This window comes from Oncorhynchus tshawytscha, linkage group LG12 (genome assembly GCF_018296145.1).
Source record: "Oncorhynchus tshawytscha isolate Ot180627B linkage group LG12, Otsh_v2.0, whole genome shotgun sequence".
In the NCBI taxonomy this organism is placed as follows: domain Eukaryota; kingdom Metazoa; phylum Chordata; class Actinopteri; order Salmoniformes; family Salmonidae; genus Oncorhynchus; species Oncorhynchus tshawytscha.
This window is the reverse complement of record NC_056440.1, coordinates 8,482,731-8,503,817: the sequence shown is the minus strand read 5'-3', so window position 1 is coordinate 8,503,817 and position 21,087 is coordinate 8,482,731. Positions and strand designations below refer to the sequence as shown.

Here is a 21,087-nt window from a genome sequence, read left to right as displayed (position 1 = left end):
ACTCAAATAAAACTAAATGCATGCTATTCAATCGATCACTGCCCGCACCTGCCCGCCCGTCCAGCATCACTACTCTGGATGGCTCTGACTTAGAATATGTGGACAACTACAAATATCTGGGTGTCTGGTTAGACTGTAAACTCCTTCCAGACTCACATTAAGCATCTCCAATCCAAAATTAAATCTAGAATCGGCTTCCTATATCGCAACAAAGCATCCTTCACTCATGCTGCCAAACATACCCTTGTAAAACTGACCATCCTACCGATCCTCGACTTCAAATCAAATCAAATCAAATCAAATCAAATTTTATTTGTCACATACACATGGTTAGCAGATGTTAATGCGAGTGTAGCGAAATGCTTGTGCTTCTAGTTCCGACAATGCAGTAATAACGAGCAAGTAATCTAACTAACAATTCCAAAAAAACTACTGTCTTATACACAGTGTAAGGGGATAAAGAATATGTACATAAGGATATATGAATGAGTGATGGTACAGAGCAGCATAGGCAAGATACAGTAGATGATATTGAGTACAGTATATACATATGAGATAAGTATGTAAACCAAGTGGCATAGTTAAAGTGGCTAGTGATACATGTATTACATAAGGATGCAGTCGATGATATAGAGTACAGTATCAACGTATGCATATGAGATGAACAATGTAGGGTAAGTAACATTATATAAGGTAGCATTGTTTAAAGTGGCTAGTGATATATTTACATCATTTCCCATCAATTCCCATGATTAAAGTGGCTGGAGTAGAGTCAGTGTCATTGACAGTGTGTTGGCAGTAGCCACTCAAGCCACTTCGGTGATGTCATCTATAAAATAGCCTCCAACGCTCTACTCAACAAACGGGATGCAGTCTATCACAGTGCCATCCGTTTTGTCACCAAAGCTCAATACACTACCTACCATTGCGACCTGGACACTCCCGTTGGTTGGCCCTCGCTTCATACTCGTCGCCAAATCCACTGGCTACAGGTTCTACAAGTCTATAAGTCTCTGCTAGGTAAAGCCCTGCCTTATCTCAGCTCACTGGTCACCATAGCAGCACCCACTCGTAGCACGCACTCCAGCAGATACAGTGGGGCAAAAAAGTATTTAGTGAGCCACCAATTGTGCAAGTTCTCCCACTTAAAATGATGAGAGAGGCCTGTAATTTTCATCATAGGTACACTTCAACTATGACAGACAAAATGAGGAAAAAAATCCAGAAAATCACATTGTAGGATTTTTAATTAATTAATTTGCAAATTATGGTGGAAAATAAGTATTTGGTCACCTACAAACAAGCAAGATTCCAGTGTTTAATTGCTATATTGTAATATTCTAATGGCCCTGTCCGGCGGTGTCATCGGATGGGGCCACAGTGTCTCCTGACCCCTCCTGACCCCTGACCCCTCCTGTCTCAGTCTACAGTATTTATGCTGCAGTAGTTTATGGGTTGGGGGGCTAGGGTCACTTTGTTATATCTCAAATCAAATCAAATCAAATCAAATTGTATTTGTCACATACACATGGTTAGCAGATGTTAATGCGAGTGTAGCGAAATGCTTGTGCTTCTAGTTCCGACATATCTGGAGTACTTCTCTTGTCCTATCCGGTGTCCTGTGTGAATTTAAGTATGCTCTCTCTAATCCTCTCATTCTCTCTTTCTTTCTCTCTCTCGGAGGTCCTGAGCCCTAGGACCATGCCTCAGGACTACCTGACATGGCTCCTTGCTGTCCCCAGTCCACCTCCAGTTTCAACTGTTCTGCCTGTGATTATTATTATTTGACCATGCTGGTCATTTATGAACATTTGAACATCTTGGCCATGTTCTGTTATACTCTCCACCCGGCACAGCCAGAAGAGGACTGGCCACCCCACATAGCCTGGTTCCTTTCTAGGTTTCTTCCTAGGTTTTGGCCTTTCTAGGGAGTTTTTCCTAGCCACCGTGCTTCTACACCTGCATTGCTTGCTGTTTGGGGTTTTAGGCTGGGTTTCTGTACAGCACTTTGAGATATCAGCTGATGTACGAAGGGCTATATAAATACATTTGATTTGATTTGATTTGATAATTACTTCGCCACCATGGCCTATTTATTTCCTTAACTTACCTCATTTACACTCACTGTATATAGACTTTTTGTTTTCTTTTGTTCTACTGTGTTATTGACTGTATGTTTTGTTTATTCCATGTGTAACTCTGTGTTGTATGAGTCGAATTGCTACGCTTTATCTTTGCCAGGTCGCAGTTGCAAATGAGAACTTGTTCTCAACTAGCCTACCTGGTTAAATAACAAATAAAAATAAAATTGAACCGAGAAAGAAAAGTACAGGGAGAGAAAGGAAATCACAACACTGGTTTATGGTAACTGCCTGGTAAATGAATCATGATTTACAATCAAACCACTCGTCCACTTTTTGGGAAGATTCTCCAGAGGTTGGACAATGTGCAACAGTGAACAAGTGTGTGTGTGTGTTTCAAAGTCCATCACCTCTGAAAAAAAGTCATCATTAAACTTTACAGTGGGAATTGGGGTTGGCCTTTAAGGGCTCATTATGCAGACAGTAAACCACAGATCCTGCTGAACATCCTATTTGCACACACCATTGTCTTTCACCCTCCGGAACTCTGAAATAGACTTCATCTGTGTTTCTGTGTTTAGGTGAAACTTCTGTATGTCAACAACCTTTACTCAGAGACTTGGTTCTAGAGTGTTAGAGACCTGGTTCTAGGGTGTTAGAGACCTGGTTCTAGAGTGTTAGAGACCTTGTTCTAGGGTGTTAGAGACCTGGTTCTAGAGTGTTAGAGACCTGGTTCTACTGTTCCAGAGTAGATCTCCAGGAAGAGGACCAGGAGGACCATGCTGAAGAAGGTGCTGCTGGGTAGTCTGGGAGCAGCTCTGGTGCTGACTGCAGGCATCCTGTTGGGGCACTTCGGCATCCAGAGGGGCTCCACCGCCCCTGACTGGGTAATGGACGTGACACAGGATGTAGACGAGGCTCTCATCCAGAAGTTTATCGTAGAGGTGGACAACATTGCGATACAGGAGAACCTCAGGTCAGATGCTGGATATATATCAATCAATTGCTCAATCAGATCACACGCTGCTGGATACTGTACCAGTGTTTTTAGATATCCCTGTTTTCATCTCTAATCTTCCACATCTTTGTTTAATCTGCTGAAGCAGGTCAGGAACAATATGGGCTATATTATACACACACACACACACACACACACACACACACACACACACACACACACACACACACACACACACACACACACACACGTCAAACGTCCTCAGAGAGCATCTCTCTCATGATCGTTCCCTCGTCCCCATGTGTCTCTCCAGGGAGCTGACTAAAGTGCCCCACATGGCGACCTCGCCAGGGGACGAGCAGACGGTTCAGTACATGTTAAAGAGGTGGCAGGACCCAGACACAGGTCTGGACCAGGCCTGGAGGGAGGAGTACAAGGTCTACCTGTCCTTCCCAGACCCCAACACCCCCAACAAGGTCACTGTGGGTGAGTCATGGGCTTAGGGTGCGTCCTAACTATAACCCTGGTCCCTGGCCCATATCATATACTGCACTGCTTTTAGACCCAGCGAGGCCCCCATGTAAAAGTCACATGTTATACTTACTAATACTAGTAGTAGTTGTTCTTCTGCTTGGTGCTGTGTGGCATTAGGAGATAAACTAGGCTTGGTGTTGTGTGGCATTAGGAGGTAAACCAAGCTTGGTGTTGTGTGGCATTAGGAGGTAAACTAGGCATGGTGTTGTGTTGTATTAGGAGGTAAACTAGGCATGGTGTTGTGTTGTATTAGGAGGTAAACTAGGCATGGTGTTGTGTGGCATTAGGAGGTCAACCAGGCTTGGTGTTGTGTGGCATTAGGAGGTCAACCAGGCTTGGTGTTGTGTGGCATTAGGAGGTAAACCAAGCTTGGTGTTGCGTGGTATTAGGAGGTAAACTAGACATGGTGTTGTGTGGTATTAGGAGGTAAACTAGGCTTGCTGTTCTGTGGCATTAGGAGGTCAACCAGGCTTGGTGTTGTGTGGCATTAGGAGGTAAACTAGGCTTACTGTTGTGTGGCATTAGGAGGTAAACCAAGCTTGGTGTTGTGTGGCATTAGGAGCTGAAGTACTCCATGTTACTCTGTGTATGTTTTATACTCCTTGTGAAATGTCTTTGGTTGTTATTATTGCTATGGATATGATTCTGCATCAAAATCAACATTTTCCTACTACTGTGTGTGTGTTCGTGTGTTGCAGTGAGCCCTTCTGATGCTGTCCTGTACACTGCCAGAGAGAAGGAGAAGGCATATAGTTCAGACCAGGAGGATCCTGAGGTGGTACAGCCCTATGCAGCCTACGCCCCTGCCGGACACCCAAAGGTAGGTCTTTACACACCAACACACAGACAGGCAGACCAGGAGGATCCTGGGCCTATGCAGCAGACACCCAAAATGTCAATTTCTTAAGCAGATCCAAGGACGGTCATGTTCTTTATGTTATCTTCTCCACAGTTTATCAATTAAATGACCTGTTCTGGGTCAAACAACTCACCATAGGCTAGTTATTTAGAATGATACCGTGTCTGTGTATAGACAATATGTGGACGGACAGGACAGATGGAAAGAAAAGGTGACTTTCATGATCTCTCTTTGTCCCCGAGGTTATTGGTTAACCAGTTTTATTTAGTTCATGTCATAAATGTCACCTCTCTGTGCCCCCCACTGGGGCACGTCAAGGCACGACCTTTGAGGTTGTTAAATTCTTATTAAGATTTGAGATAATCCGAGGTCAAAAGGGAAGATGTTTTATGATGTGTCTCATCAGATAACATTCCATTTTCTTTATTGCGTTGTGGTAAATTGCCACATCTCTTAGTCAAAACTCTTAACTAGATGATCAAAAAGGCAGTTGTTTCAAAACTCTAAGCACATTTTCAATTGACTAAGTACAACACAAAATCATACAGTCACTTTTTGCACCAAACGTAATGTTTCATCATAGAAATACATGTTTCACATTGTAGGGAGCTGCAATGTTCATATAAAGTAATTTCCTTTCGCTCACATTACTTTTGATATGCTTCTCTTATTGTTTGTTAAAATATATTTTCCTATTACATAATCCGACTGCTCTTAACCGACGATCAGTTAAACTTTTGGTAAACCTATAGATTTGACATGTAAACTGGTTTGTCTACAACAGAGTTTGAGTGGTTCACACCACTCCAATACATGCCATTTACATAGCAGATGTTCTGATCCAAAATGACAACAATCCACACATTTAGGTATGTGACCGTAGTGGGAATAAAACCCACAACTCCGGTGTTGCTAGTGCCATACTCTTATGAACTGAGCCACTGTACAGGACCAATACAATACTTTATTTTTTTTCTTCAATCCAATGAAGTGTATCAACCCTGGATGACTGACAGTCACCACCCACCCATCTCGGGTGCTCCTACTCCATTGTAAAAAAATATATATATTTTCAAAGCTGTAGAAATGAATTTATTAACATCTACGTTCGTGTTCAACACTTTTATTCTATGACAGACATCTTACTGCATACTTTTAAGATTATATTATGTGAGATACATTTTCCTCAAAGTTTTTTTGTTTGTTTAGAGTACCATTGTTACTGTCCCCACGACAACAACACGTCATTTTGTCTTGCAAAATTCTATTGAAATACTGTAGAATTCCATTCATTCCATTGGAGGACGTCCCCTTCTGGGAGGTGCCAATGTGGACGGTGGCTTCAAAGCGTCTCCACGGCCATTATATAGCATCGGCAATCCAGGGTTTATATGGATCATTGTTTCAATCGCTTTGGTGCTATTTACTCAAGTGTGGCTTGATGGGAAACTAGTGCCTGCTAAACGTTTTTCATTTTATTTACCTTTATTTAACTAGGCAAGTCAGTTAAGAACAAATTCTTATTTTCAATGACGGCCTAGGAACAGTGCCTGTTCAGGGGCAGAATGACAGATTTGTACCTTGTCAGCTCGGGGATTTGAACTTGCAACCTTTCAGTTACTAGTCCAACATTCTAACATTCTAACATTCTATTCTTTTGCTATTGAATTAACTAGTTGTTATTATATTTTACAGTAACTTCTATTATATTTTACAGTAACTTCTATTTTTGGACCAATGGTTGTGTGGTGAAAGATGTCTCCAAACAAAATGAATGCACAATGAAAGGTTTTGACCGTTACAAGTCCTACCAGTTTGGAGTATTTGTACACAGAACATTCACCACATACAGTACTTGTGAAATCCAAAGTGATAAAACTGTAACGATGACATAGAAAATAATAAAGCAATAACAGGCTATATGTTACGCTTGTGGTGTCTATCTCCTGGTATTGTCTACTGATACCAGACTGATATCTACCACAATCTACTGATCACTCGGATATCAGTTTAATATCTCCTACAGTCAATCGATATCAGTCTTAGTTTTAGATTGAGGTAGATTGTGGTTCAATGAGTGTGTGTGTGTGTGTGTGTGTGTGTGTGTGTGTGTGTGTGTTGTCAGGGGAGACTGGTCTACGCCAATCAAGGGAAGCCCAGTGACTACTTCCTGCTCAACCAGACCCTGAACCTGACAGGGACCGTCGCTATCACCAGATATGGAGGAGAGGGGAGAGCAGGGAAAGTGAGTCCAATTCATTGGCTGCAAATGCCATTACATGATTTTTTTGTTTTTGGGATGACATTTGGTTGGTCAGAATTCCATGCAAATATTCAGACTCCGAGGGTAAATATTCAGACTCCGAGGGTAAATATTCAGACTCCGAGGGTAAATATTCAGACTCCGAGGGTAAATATTCAGGCTCCGAGGATAAATATTCAGACTCCGAGGGTAAATATTCAGACTCATAGGGTAAATATTCAGACTCATAGGGTAAATATTCAGACTCCTAGGGTAAATATTCAGACCCCGAGGGTAAATATTCAGACTCTGAGGGTAAATATTCAGACTCCGAGGGTAAATATTCAGACCCCGAGGGTAAATATTCAGACCCCGAGGGTAAATATTCAGACCCCGAGGGTAAATATTCAGACCCCGAGGGTAAATATTCAGACTCCGAGGGTAAATATTCAGACTCCGAGGGTAAATATTTAGACTCCGAGGGTAAATATTCAGACTCCGAGGGTAAATATTCAGACTCCGAGGGTAAATATTCAGACTCCGAGGGTAAATATTCAGACTCCTATTGTAACTATGGTACTTTACATCACTTGTAGCCTACTGTAATTTGACACATAAAAAAAATGTCAAAAAATCCTGTAAGAAATGGTTCACATACAGTGCCTTCAGTAAGTATTCACAGCCTTTAACTTATTCCACATTTGGTTGTGTTACAGCCTGAATTTAAAATGGATTCAATTGGGATTTTCTGTCTCTGGCCTACACACAATACCCCATCAAGTCAAAATGGAAATATATATATATATATTATTTGTTACAAATTAATTAAAAATGAAAAGCTGAAATGTCTTGAGTCAATAAGTATTCAACTGTAAGGGATCTCGTCCTCCTCTTCTGAGGAGAAACATGAAATGAACGAAACAGTCCCGTGTGGCGACAAACACTGACACGGAAGACAAAACACCCACAACCCAAAAGTGAAACCCAGGCTACCTAAGTATGATTCTCAATCAGAGACAACTAACGACACCTGCCTCTGATTGAGAACCATACTAGGCCGAACACAGACACCAAACAGAAAAACAAACATAGACTGCCCACACCAACTCACGCCCTGACCATATAAACAAAGACAAAACAAAGGAAGTAAAGGTCAGAACGTGACATCAACCTCTTCGTTATGACAAGCCTAAATAAGTTCAGGAGTAAAAATGTGCTTAATAAGTCACAGAATAAGTTACATGGATTCACTCAGTGTGTTTAACATTATTCTGTTTCCCAAACATACAATTATCTGTAAGGTCCCTAATTCGAGCAGTGAATTTCAAACACAGATTCAACCACAAAGTCTAGGGAGGTTTTTCCAATGCCTCGCAAAGAAGGGCACCTATTGGTAAAAAGCACCATCCTTTGAGCATGGTGAAGTTATTAACTACACTTTGAATGGTGTATCAATAACCCCAGTCACAACAAAGATACAGGCGTCCTTCCTAACTCAGTTGCCGGAGAGGAAGGAACCTGCTCAGGGATTTCACCATGAGGCCAATGGTGACTTTAAAACAATTACAGAGTTTAATGGCTGTGAAAGGAGACAACTGAGGATGGATCAACAACATTGTAGTTACTACAGAATACAAACCGAATTGACACAGTGAAAATAAGTGAGCTTGTATAGAATACAAATATTCCAAAACATGCATCCTATTTGCAATAAGGCCCTAAAGTAAAACTACAAAAAATGTGCCAAAGAAATATATCACTGAGTACCACTCTTCATATTTTCAAGCATGGTGGTGGCTGTTATGGGTATGCTTGTCATCGGCAAGGACTAGAGAGATTTTTAGGATAAAAATGGTCAAGTAGAGCTAAGCACAGGCAAAATCTAGAGGAAAACATGGGTCAGCCTGCTTTCCAACAGACACTGGAAGACAAATTCACCTTTCAGCAGGACAATAACCCGAAACACAAGGCCATATATACACTGGAGTTGCTTACCAAGATGACATTGAATGTTCCTAAGTAGCCTAGCTACAGTTTTGACTTAAATCGTCTTGAAAACCTATGGCAAGAATTGAAAATGGCTGTCTAGCAATGATCAACAACCAACTTGACAGAGCTTGAAGAATTTTGAAAATAATAAATGTACAAATATTGTACAATCCAGGTGTGGAACACTTTTAGAGACTTACCCAGAAACACTCACAGCTGTAATCGCTGCCAAAGGTGATTCTAACATGTATTGACTAAGGGTTTTGAATAATTTGTTAATCAAGATATTATATTATAAGTGTTTTATTTTCATTTTATTATTATTATTATTTTTTTACAAATGTTAGAATTTTTCTTCCACTTTGACATTACAGAGTATTTTGTTTATATCGTTGACAAAAAAAAAGAAGACAATTTAAACCATTTTAATCTCACTTTGTAACACAACAACATGTGGAAAAAGTCAAGGGATGTGAATCCTTTCTGAAGGTACGGTACATACGAGTGTAAAAGGAGGAAGAATTTTCAAAGTATTGGAACTAGGCATGCGTCCAAAACGCTCACCAAAATAAAACTGGATCTGTGAAGGTTCCCAGAAAATGTATCTGGTTGTGGCAAATGTCCTTAAAACACAAAACTGTCCAGTCGTGGTGATGATTATGGAAGGTTTGTATTAACCATTAAAACTAAACAGACTAAATGTGTTCTGGGAACGAACATCAGGTGGACGTTTTTATTAACCATAAAACAAAACAGACTAAATGTGTTCTGGGAACGAACATCAGGTGGATGTTTTTATTAACCATTAAAACTAAACAGACTAAATGTGTTCTGGGAACGAATATCAGGTGAGTGTTTTTTGCACCCCAAAATAAACATTGTAGAATCATCCGCACAACTCAACAGTTATTTTTTTGGGGGGGAACATATATTTTGTGATGTTCCCACCGTTCCCACAACCTAATGAAGCATTCTGGGAACCTTTTAATGAACAGATTAAATGTGTTATAGGAACATTACTGCAACATCAGGCAAATGTTTTATACAAACATGTTCTGTAGTGGTTGTTACAGGTGTTGTGCACAACATTTGAGTGAAATGTTCCAAGGATATTTAATCTAAAACATTTTTGATGAATACATAGATTTTTTAAGAAAAAACATTCTATGAATGTTTTGGGGCTGTTATCATCCTAAGGTTAGATAATACTCTAACTAGAACATAATAGGAATTTTAGTTAATGTTCTGGGAATGTTCCTGGTTTGCTGGGTGGTAGTGCACTAAAACGAGTGCACTATATTGGGAAAAGGGTACCATTTCAGATACAGCCCATGACTAACATGACCACTTTGACTGTCATGTCGTGCTTCTTCTCCAGGCCATCAATGCAGCTCCGTACGGTGTGATCGGGGTGCTGGTCTACACCGACCCGTGGGACATCAACGATGGCAAGATGTCCGACAACAACGAGACGTACCCCTTTTCCTGGTACATGCCCCCCTCAGGGGTGGAGAGGGGCTCCTTCAACACCCACTATGGAGACATGCTGACACCCTACCTGGCCGCTAAAGGTACCCACGATGCATTATGATGTGGTGGTAAATAATTGACTTGCTATAAGAAGGTAGGACCTATGACCCTCAAAATGAGATATCATCTCAAAATGATCTTGACTAAGTAACAGCATTCTAAATCAGTTACCACACATTTCAGTCTATTTCAAGAGATACTCTATCAGCTAAACTTCCTGTTAAATTACCTTTTGGCCTTTGACATTATAGTGACAGTTGGAATCAAACCGTAATAAACACTTAACTATATAGTTGCAAACTTGTCTAGATTGAACTAAAACAGGTTACAATTTGACTGTTGTAGAGGCTACAAAAATCGGCCATCTTTGACCGTATTCACGTGTATGTGATCGCTGTCATAAGTACATTGATCATCTTAGTCACTCAGACTTTCCACAGACTTTCCACAGACTTTCACAGTTCCCACTTCTGACATTTCCATCTGTAGATGACACATACAGAATACCAGAAAAGAATATCACCGGGATCCCGCCAATCCCGACTCAACCAATCGGGTTTGAGGATGCCTACGCCTTGATCTGGTGAGTGGGGTTTACCATTGGTCCATTGTGACGTCATTAACTTTTGTGGAGAGCCGATTGGTTGACCAACGGGGAGCGGAGTATTTGGTGTCCAAGAAGGGTCCGCCCAATGTGATTGGTTCTGAATCCTGTTTGCCGTATTTGTTTGGTCATCTCTGCAGTGAGCTGGGAGGAGAGCCCGCCCCATCCGAATGGCAGGGAGCATTCAACTGCACGTATAATTTTGGTGGACCAGGATTCAAACCAACATCCAACTTCAACAACAGGTGGGATTCGGTAAATCTCTATAAAAGTACGACAATATCAAGTTTAGCTGAATGTTTGCTAAAAAAAACAAACATGTGTGTCTCTGTTCCAGCGATGTAAAACTGGACATCTATAACCGTGAGGAGCTGAAGAATTCTGCCAATGTGATGGGGGTGATTCGCGGCAGTGTTGAGCCAGGTGAGAAGGATTCAGCTCTAGCTACCAAACCACACTTAGGCCATGGGGAAGAAGTTACCTCAAGAGTCAAGCCAATTGAGTCAAGCATTATGACGACATATGCATTTGTGCATCATACAGGCAAAACAGTTCATATACAAAAACACAGACGGTGAAGAATCATACACACACATTTTAAAGCAGACCAGCGTCAAACCAGAGTTTCTCTCTAATCTAATTCAAGTCTTTGTCCCATAGACAGGTATGTGATCTACGGTAACCACAGAGACAGCTGGGTCCACGGGGCCATCGACCCCAGCAGTGGAACCTCCGTGATGCTGGAGGTGACCCGGGTGCTGGGACGGATGGTCAAGCAGGGTGAGCATCACAGTTAGACCTGGGTTAGGGGATTAGACCTGGGTTAGGGAGTTAGACCTGGGTTAGGGGGTTAGACCTGGGTTAGGGGGTTAGACCTGGGTTATGGAGTTAGACCTGGGTTAGACCTAGGTTAGGGAGTTAGACCTGGGTTAGGGGGTTAGACCTGGGTTAGGGGATTAGACCTGGGTTATGGAGTTAGACCTGGGTTAGACCTGGGTTAGGGAGTTAGACCTGGGTTAGGGGGTTAGACCTGAGTTAGGGGGTTAGACCTGGGTTATGGAGTTAGACCTGGGTTAGACCTAGGTTAGGGAGTTAGACCTGGGTTAGGGGGTTAGACCTGGGTTAGGGGGTTAGACCTGGGTTAGGGATTTAGTCCTGGGTTAGGGATTTAGGCCTGGGTTAGGGAGTTAGACCTGGGTTAGGGGTTTAGACCTGGTTTAGGGAGTTAGACCTGGGTTAAGGAGTTAGACCTGGGTTAGGGAGTTAGACCTGGGTTAGGGAGTTAGACCTGGGTTAGACCTGGGTTAGACCTGGGTTAGGGAGTTAGACCTGGGTTAGGGAGTTAGACCTGGGTTAGGGGGTTTAGACCTGGGTTTTAGGGAGTTAGACCTGGGTTAGGGAGTTAGACCTGGGTTAGGGAGTTAGACCTGGGTTAGGGAGTTAGACCTGGGTTGGAGTTAGACCTGGGTTAGGGAGTTAGACCTGGGTTAGGGAGTTAGACCTGGGTTAGGGAGTTAGACCTGGGTTAGGGAGTTAGACCTGGGTTAGGGGGTTAGACCTGGGTTAGGGGGTTAGACCTGGGTTAGGGGTTAGACCTGGGTTAGGGGTTAGACCTGGGTTATGGAGTTAGACCTGGGTTAGACCTAGGTTAGGGAGTTAGACCTGGGTTAGGGGGTTAGACCTGGGTTAGGGGATTAGACCTGGGTTATGGAGTTAGACCTGGGTTAGACCTAGGTTAGGGAGTTAGACCTGGGTTAGGGGTTAGACCTGAGTTAGGGGTTAGACCTGGGTTATGGAGTTAGACCTGGGTTAGACCTGGGTTAGGGAGTTAGACCTGGGTTAGGGGTTAGACCTGGGTTAGGGGTTAGACCTGGGTTAGGGGTTAGACCTGGGTTAGGGGGTTAGACCTGGGTTATGGAGTTAGACCTGGGTTAGACCTAGGTTAGGGAGTTAGACCTGGGTTAGGGGGTTAGACCTGGGTTAGGGGGATTAGACCTGGGTTATGGAGTTAGACCTGGGTTAGACCTAGGTTAGGGAGTTAGACCTGGGTTAGGGGTTAGACCTGAGTTAGGGGTTAGACCTGGGTTATGGAGTTAGACCTGGGTTAGACCTGGGTTAGGGAGTTAGACCTGGGTTAGGGGGTTAGACCTGGGTTATGGAGTTAGGGGTTAGACCTGGGTTAGGGAGTTAGACCTGGGTTAGACCTAGGTTAGGGAGTTAGACCTGAGTTAGGGGATTAGACCTGGGTTATGGAGTTAGACCTGGGTTAGACCTAGGTTAGGGAGTTAGACCTGGGTTAGGGGTTAGACCTGGGTTAGGGGATTAGACCTGGGTTATGGAGTTAGACCTGGGTTAGACCTGGGTTAGGGAGTTAGACCTGGGTTAGGGGTTAGACCTGGGTTAGGGGATTAGACCTGGGTTATGGAGTTAGACCTGGGTTAGATCTGGGTTAGGGAGTTAGACCTGGGTTAGGGGGTTAGACCTGGGTTAGACCTGGGTTAGGGAGTTAGACCTGGGTTAGACCTGGGTTAGGGGTTAGACCTGGGTTAGGGGTTAGACCTGGGTTAGACCTGGGTTAGGGGTTAGACCTGGGTTAGGGGTTAGACCTGGGTTATGGAGTTAGACCTGGGTTAGACCTAGGTTAGGGAGTTAGACCTGGGTTAGGGGGTTAGACCTGGGTTAGGGGGTTAGACCTGGGTTAGGGATTTAGGCCTGGGTTAGGGAGTTAGACCTGGGTTAGGGGTTTAGACCTGGGTTAGGGAGTTAGACCTGGGTTAGACCTGGGTTAAGGAGTTAGACCTGGGTTAGGGAGTTAGACCTGGGTTTGGGAGTTAGACCTGGGTTTGGGCGTTAGACCTGGGATAAGGAGTTAGACCTGGGTTAGACCTGGGTTAGGGAGTTAGACCTGGGTTAGGGAGTTAGACCTGGGTTAGGGAGTTAGACCTGGGTTAGGGGTTTAGACCTGGGTTAGGGATTTAGTCCTGGGTTGGGGTGTTAGACCTGGGTTAGGGAGTTAGACCTGGGTTAGGGGGTTAGACCTGGGTTATGGAATTAGACCTGGGTTAGACCTGGGTTAGAGGAGTTAGACCTGGGTTAGGGGTTAGACCTGGGTTAGGGAGTTAGACCTGGGTTAGGGAGTTAGACCTGGGTTGGGAGTTAGACCTGGGTTAGACCTGGGTTAGGGAGTTAGACCTGGGTTAGGGAGTTAGACCTGGGATATGGAGTTAGACCTGGGATATGGAGTTAGACCTGGGATAGGGAGTTAGACCTGGGATAGGGATTTAGACCTGGGTTAGGGAGTTAGACCTGGGATAGGGAGGTGAGGTGGTTTTAGTTAACTTGGCTCAGTTAGATAAAGGAGCTGAACCAAAAAGAAGAACTACTGTAGGATAACAAAATGATACCCAGTCATTGTTGTTGGGAGCAGTAAACAGTGAACAACATTACCGCCTGTCTGTCAGGGAAATGGAGGCCACGGAGGTCCATCATCTTTGGGAGCTGGGGAGCCGAGGAGTTTGGTCTGATTGGATCCACAGAGTACACTGAGGTGAACAATCGAAATCAATCAAATGATATTTATAAAATCCCTGTTTACATCATCTGTTGTCACAAGGTGTTTCACAGTAACCCAACCTTCACCCTCTAAAGGCAAGCGGCAACACAGGGTCAAGGAAAGGATTCCCTAGAAGGAAGAGATCCACATTATGGTGTTTCTGATAGAGATAAGTTAACGCGATGTTCTCCTCCCCAGGAGTATTACAGCAAGCTGAGTGAACGTTCTGTCGCCTATATCAACGTGGACATAGCTGTATTCGGTAAGAGTGATTTATTTTATACCATTATTTAACTAGGCAAGTCAGTTAAGAACAAATTCTTATTTATAATGACAGCCTATGAACAGTGGGTTAACTGTCTTGTTCAGGGGGAAGAACAACACATTTTTACCTCGTCGGCTCGGGGATTCAGTCTTGCAACCTTTCGCTTACTAGTCTAGCGCTCTAATCACTAGGCTTTCTGCCGCCCCAGTTATGACAGAGGTAGCGTGTTAAACTGATGGTGTTTTTACTCCAACAATCAAGGACCGTATCCACACAAGCATCTCAGGGGAGGAGTGCTGATCTAAGATCTGCAATATTATTCATTATGATGTAAAAGGTAAAGCTGATCCTATTCTGAGATGCTTTGTGGATACAGGCCCAGGGCAACTGTTGACAGTACACATAGTTATCAGTTAAATAAGTACTGGTTTCTTGGACACAAGCCAAGTCCCGGACTTTAAAAAGCACTTTTAAATGGAGAACCTGTGTCTAGGAAACATTCTCTGTGTGTAGTGGAAGCATTGTGTTTGAACCTGACCTCCAGTATCCCTTGTCATCCCCCTGCTCCAGCTAACGCTACTCTAAGGGCATCGTCGTCCCCCTCTGCTCAGAGTGTTATCCTCAAGGCCTCCAAACAGGTGAGGCCTCTAATTCTCCTCTCAATGCCGTCTGCAGTAAAAAATGGTTAAAAAAAACCTCCCATTGTTGTATGCTCAAATAAACTTCATAGAAAAATGTTGCAAAACAAAAAAAGGATGAGTGTACAACAGTGTGTGGGTATGAGCTTACAACAGTGTGTGGGTATGAGCGTACAACAGAGTGTGGGTATGAGCGTACAACAGTGTGTGGGTATGAGCGTACAACAGTGTGTGGGTATGAGCGTACAACAGTGTGTGGGTATGAGCGTACAACAGTGTGTGGGTATGAGCATACAACAGTGTGTGGGTATGAGCGTACAACAGTGTGTGGGTATGAGCATACAACAGTGTGTGGGTATGAGCGTACAACAGTGTGTGGGTATGAGCATACAACAGTGTGTGGGTATGAGCGTACAACAGTGTGTGGGTATGAGCGTACAACAGTGTGTGGGTATGAGCGTACAACAGTGTGTGGGTATGAGTGTACAACAGTGTGTGGTTATGAGTGTACAACAGTGTGTGGGTATGAGCGTACAACAGTGTGTGGGTATGAGTGTACAACAGTGTGTGGGTATGAGTGTACAACAGTGTGTGGGTATGAGCATACAACAGTGTGTGGGTATGAGCGTACAACAGTGTGTGGGTATGAGCGTACAACAGTGTGTGGGTATGAGCGTACAACAGTGTGTGGTTATGAGCTTACAACAGTGTGTGGGTATGAGCTTACAACAGTGTGTGGGTATGAGCTTACAACAGTGTGTGGGTATGAGCTTACAACAGTGTGTGGGTATGAGTACAACAGTGTGTGGGTATGAGCGTACAACAGTGTGTGGGTATGAGCGTACAACAGTGTGTGGTTATGAGCATACAACAGTGTGTGGTTATGAGCATACAACAGTGTGTGGTTATGAGCATACAACAGTGTGTGGGTATGAGCTTACAACAGTGTGTGGGTTTGAGCGTACAACAGTGTGTGGGTATGAGCGTACAACAGTGTGTGGTTATGAGCTTACAACAGTGTGGGTATGAGCATACAACAGTGTGTGGGTATGAGCTTACAACAGTGTGTGGGTATGAGCATACAACAGTGTGTGGGTATGAGCGTACAACAGAGTGTGGGTATGAGCGTAGCGTACAACAGTGTGTGGTTATGAGCATACAACAGTGTGTGGGTATGAGCGTACAACAGTGTGTGGGTATGAGCATACAACAGTGTGTGGGTATGAGTGTACAACAGAGTGTGGGTATGAGTGTACAACAGTGTGTGGTTATGAGCATACAACAGTGTGTGGGTATGAGCATACAACAGTGTGTGGGTATGAGCGTACAACAGAGTGTGGGTATGAGCGTACAACAGTGTGTGGTTATGAGCATACAACAGTGTGTGGGTATTTCTACTCCTTTCATTGTTTGTCAAACCAACAATGGATGATTACATATTTGACTCTTACAGTGGTGCCAAAACATTTGACCATTTATCAATCTATCTTTCTTCATTTTTTCCCAAAAAAGAAACCATCACTATAATGATGTTTGATTGCTTTTCTACAGGTGAAGACACCTGGATCAGACTCGACATCCGTCTACGACAACTGGATTCGCTACTTCAACCGCACTAGCCCCGCCTACGGAGTCATCCCCAAGTGAATAGCCTACTTTCTCTTTTCATGAAACAGTAGAGTCATGTGACGAGACCTAGAGGACTATTTAAGAAATTATTAAGATGTCAGTGAAATGATTTTAGGGATTTTAATTGGCTCTTCAGTTAATTGGCAGTCATAGCAGAGATTTGATTGGTTGATGATTTGTTTTTTTGTTGTTGTTTTTGATTGTAGTGTGGGTTTTCTGACTGGGGCAGGAAGTGATTACGCTGCCTTCATCCACTTCCTAGGTATCACCTCCATGGATATCTCCTACACCTACGACAGAGTAAGACATGACACACACACACACACACACGATGAGAGTCATTTCACTGTCTTAACAAATGATCAGTTAGTCCTTTAAGTCACATCCCATGATCCATGCTGTTTTCATGCAGACCAAAACCAGAGCCAGAATCTACCCAGCGTACCACACGGCATACGACACCTTCGACTATGCCTCCAAGTTCATCGACCCAGGTGAGCAGGGAGATATGGGCCAGGTGGCTACAGGGGGAACATAAAGACAAACACACTGCTGTTGGCCTTATGAGTTCAATATCTCTCTCTTTATGTATATACTGTATGTCTCTCCATTGTCTTTCTCCTTGGTCTCACTATCCCTTTCCTGTCAATATCTTTACCCTGATATCACCTCTCTTTACTGAATATTTCATTCTCTCTCTCCTTCTCCTCCAAAGGGTTCACCAGTCACCAGACGGTTGCCAGGACGGCAGGGAACGTCCTGATACGATTGGCTGATAGTCTTCTGTTGCCGTTCAACTGCAGTGACTATGCAGAGACTCTGGAAGGATACCTCAGTAAGGCCATGGAGCTGTACACTGATGGACTGGCAGCACATATGATCTCTATAGGTGGGTCACAGTCACTAGCATACACACACACACACACACACACACACACACAAAGAGGGATGGGGGGACAGCGAAAGGGGTAGGGGTGAAAAGGTGGATGGAGGGATAGAGAGGTGATGGAAGGGTAGAGGGGTGGATGGATACATGGAGACAGGATGCTATGTTTGTGTCTAAACAGCGTTTCCCACGTCAGTAACCCCCGGTAGCCTCTAGCTGACAAAATACTATGACGCCATACTGAACGATAAGACTCAGGAACACGTAGTGTATGTGTCATCTGTTTCCTTCTATAGTGCCCACAAGCCTCATTAGAACAGAGTGGACAAGACCAGGCAGCCAATCAGATTGGGGGAAAAGATCATCGGTGATAATGACAATGTTTCTTTCTGACACATATCAGTCACTTCAAACCATACTTCCTTCAGGTTGAAGTACTGTCAGACTGATTTGTAATAGACTGTCATGGCCTCAATTAAAAAAGTAAATATTGTCCGTTGATTAGATTACATTTTTGTGTTTACATGGTGGAATGCTAGAATATCCTGTCCTTGCTCCTATTTCAGAGCCATTACAGACTGCTGTGAGGAATTTCCGTTCTGCAGCCGCCAGACTGGACCAGCTGATCAGAGATTCAGACTTGGCCAACGAGACGTGAGTTGTTTTTTCTTTCTCTCTCTCTCTCTCTCTCTCTCTCTCTCTCTCTCTCTCTCTCTCTCTCTCTCTCTCTCTCTCTCTCTCAACCAGTACTTTGTCCATATTAAGGCCCCTGAAGGTGCTGGATAGGGTAGGATCAATGACCAACTGATGCTCCTGGATAGGGCTTTCCTGGATCCCTGTTACCATCTAGGATATTTGTTCGATATGGATTCCTGATCGATATGGATACAGGTTGGGAAACTATGTCCTATCCCCTAGATGAGCATCCACTGTTTACCATCTAGCATATTTGATGTTTTGTGCACCTTTCATTACATGCTTCATTGTATGCTTAGGCCACTCCCCCTCTCTTCCCTCCTCTGACCGTCTAACATGACTCACCATACTTTCTTTCTATCCGTCTCTCTCTCGCTCTTCCAGACATGTGATCTGGGCCTCCAGTAAGGCTGGACAGGCTACCTTCCCAGGACTGGCTGATGCGTATACCAGAGCTGCGTCGACTGGACTGGACAGCGACTGGAAAGAAGCACACCGTCAGCTGTCCATCCTGATCCAGGCCATACAGGGAGCCGCTCACACACTGGGAGACGCCATTTAGCGAGAACATAGAGATACTGATATATGTTATGATATTCAGTTTACATATATAGTAATAAAGTTTTAATTATATTTCTGTGAAGAGACTGTCTCATGGAATGTCATCCTATGTGCAGTTGAATTGGCTTTAGATAGAAGGAAAAATATCTTTCTTATGATGGTAAGGTCAGCCATTTTGGTCAGGGATTTGGTCAACCATGGTTTAGCAGGCTGCAAATACATTTTGTACATAAATGCGGGAATTGAATGTGAGGCTGGGCTTTGCTGTGATAAGATTTTGTGTAAAATAATGAACTTGAAGAATTTATCTTCCCTGTATGTTTATTAGCTAGCTAGCCAGACAGTTTTAGAGGAATGATTCCAGTAATTGTTCAAATTAACTGCCAATGTTTCCAACATTCCATTCAAACAACGTAGCCAATCCACAGCCAGACACTAGCTGACATCATGATAGGACTTAGACAAGTTGTACATGCAACAAGTACTGATATTGTATCATATAATAGCACTCACAGATTTCCAAGAAAATGAAAAATGTGACATTTATGGTCTGGTTACATTTATTTTAGAGGCTATCTATTGACAAAATGTGTATAAAACCTGTATAAACTGTATTTTTAATTATATAACAATATTTTAGGTTGACAATTATATTACACCATTGACAAATATGGCTGCCATTTTTACTCCATTCTGGAACCTTGAGGGTTTATCACGTATACTCCACCTCTAGTAATTTTATAGGATCTCTGGGGTCAGCACCAGATTACTGTAACATAATGATGTGGTTAGCTGATATGTCAAATGTCTATCCAAATGTCTGAGCAGATTGCAGATCAAATAATATCAAATAATAGCCTAACATAGTAAAAAAAGCTCTGTTTACATATATATTTACTATTTAATAAACAATTAAATAACAATCATAGGCTTATATGGCTTAATAGTGTGTGCGTTCTTTTATTTTTTAAATCTCGGCTATATAGTCTATGTTATTTTAAATAGACTACCAAGTATTTTCTATCACGAGCTTGAGCGCGTTCTCTCATGGTTTCCATGACAGCATCATCTGTCGTTAGGAAGTGGAAAGCTGGACAGAACTACAGTCATTGTAGCTCAAAGGAAATAAAGCATTTTTTAGATTTAAAGAGTAAAGAAGACATATTTTTTTCTTTTTCTTCCGAAAAGTGTTTTTAATGTTAGCTAGACACGAACCTAAATTGGAAGTTTAGAAGGCATATGGACTCGGACAACGAGAAGCCGCGCAAGAAGAAGAGACGGCCGCACTGGGTTGTGAGAGGCCTCGGGCCGAGTTTTACTGCCTGCTTGGGTTTCGTAATAAGCGTGCTGTACATCACTTTCCCGTAAGTTTACAAGCTAATCTTCTCCTTATATTAGGTTGTCCCCAAATGTCACATTCAATCAAAACCCATTCCACCTGTAGTTTTCTGCAAGGATGACTTGACAGTTGACTTTATTCCCTGTCCTTGCCAGGTGCGCTTGGTTGGCTACTCATGTTTCAGTGGCCTATCCTGTGGCCTCTGCGATGTTACTAACTGGGACCTTGATAACTTTCCTGGTGTCAAGTTTCATGGATCCTGGCATTCTCCACCAAGGTAATATTATCATGTTAACAACAGCATTATAATAGTATTATTAAATATAGCTTTGATATTAGGGAGCTTTGATATTCCTTTCAAGAGTTATTAATAAGTAAGCAACTAGGCTACTTCCTATACCAAGAGGTCTGTATCATTATGGCACAGGTGGTATAGATCTGCTCTCTTCATTTGATCACTCTGTTGTTGCAGATCATTTTCCCGTGCAGCTGAAATGCAAACGTTTAATGCATTCAAGTTTTAAAAAGGCTTCTAAAGTTTGAAATTCCCACTTTAGAATGTCAGACTCGATTTGCCCTTATAACAACGCAGCTTCTGTCCCTCTCCTTCTCCCCAACCTGGGCTTGAACCAGGGACCCTTGGCACACATCAACAACAGTCAACCTCGCAGCATCATTACCTGTCACTGCATAAAAGCTGCAGCGATGCAGAGCAAGGGAAAC

At 43.1% G+C, this 21,087-nt stretch overlaps 2 protein-coding genes across 3 annotated transcripts in view; both read left to right on the top strand.

The window, feature by feature from the left end:
- Nucleotides 1-2,549: 2,549 nt before the first annotated feature.
- Nucleotides 2,550-19,109, top strand: naaladl1 (N-acetylated alpha-linked acidic dipeptidase like 1). The gene is made up of 18 exons (XM_024438136.2): nt 2,550-3,057; nt 3,353-3,525; nt 4,272-4,393; nt 6,558-6,677; nt 10,042-10,234; nt 10,683-10,776; nt 10,938-11,042; nt 11,135-11,220; nt 11,458-11,577; nt 14,259-14,344; nt 14,549-14,612; nt 15,186-15,253; nt 16,805-16,896; nt 17,089-17,182; nt 17,295-17,376; nt 17,598-17,771; nt 18,335-18,422; nt 18,849-19,109. Exons 1-18 carry the CDS (start codon nt 2,861-2,863, stop codon nt 19,024-19,026), a joined length of 2,136 nt encoding a protein of 711 aa, XP_024293904.1. The 5' UTR covers nt 2,550-2,860; the 3' UTR covers nt 19,027-19,109.
- Nucleotides 19,110-19,212: 103 nt separating this feature from the next.
- The window catches only part of LOC112262526 (palmitoyltransferase ZDHHC19-like), a 6,937-nt gene continuing 5,062 nt past the window's right edge, over nt 19,213-21,087 (top strand). For both annotated transcript variants that reach the window (XM_042331279.1, XM_042331278.1), the window contains exons 1-2: nt 19,213-20,389; nt 20,520-20,641. In XM_042331279.1, coding sequence (XP_042187213.1) covers nt 20,265-20,389; nt 20,520-20,641 — 247 coding nt within the window. In that variant the 5' untranslated portion in view covers nt 19,213-20,264. The remainder of the gene's footprint in view (nt 20,390-20,519; nt 20,642-21,087) is intronic.

Bases quoted from the DNA above. Each gene is read 5' to 3' on its own strand.
- naaladl1 (XM_024438136.2), top strand. From the start codon at position 2,861: ATGCTGAAGAAGGTGCTGCTGGGTAGTCTGGGAGCAGCTCTGGTGCTG. The intron at 6,678-10,041 runs GTGAGTCCAATT...CTTCTTCTCCAG, and splicing joins GAGAGGGGAGAGCAGGGAAA to GCCATCAATGCAGCTCCGTA. The intron at 17,183-17,294 runs GTAAGACATGAC...GTTTTCATGCAG, and splicing joins TCTCCTACACCTACGACAGA to ACCAAAACCAGAGCCAGAAT.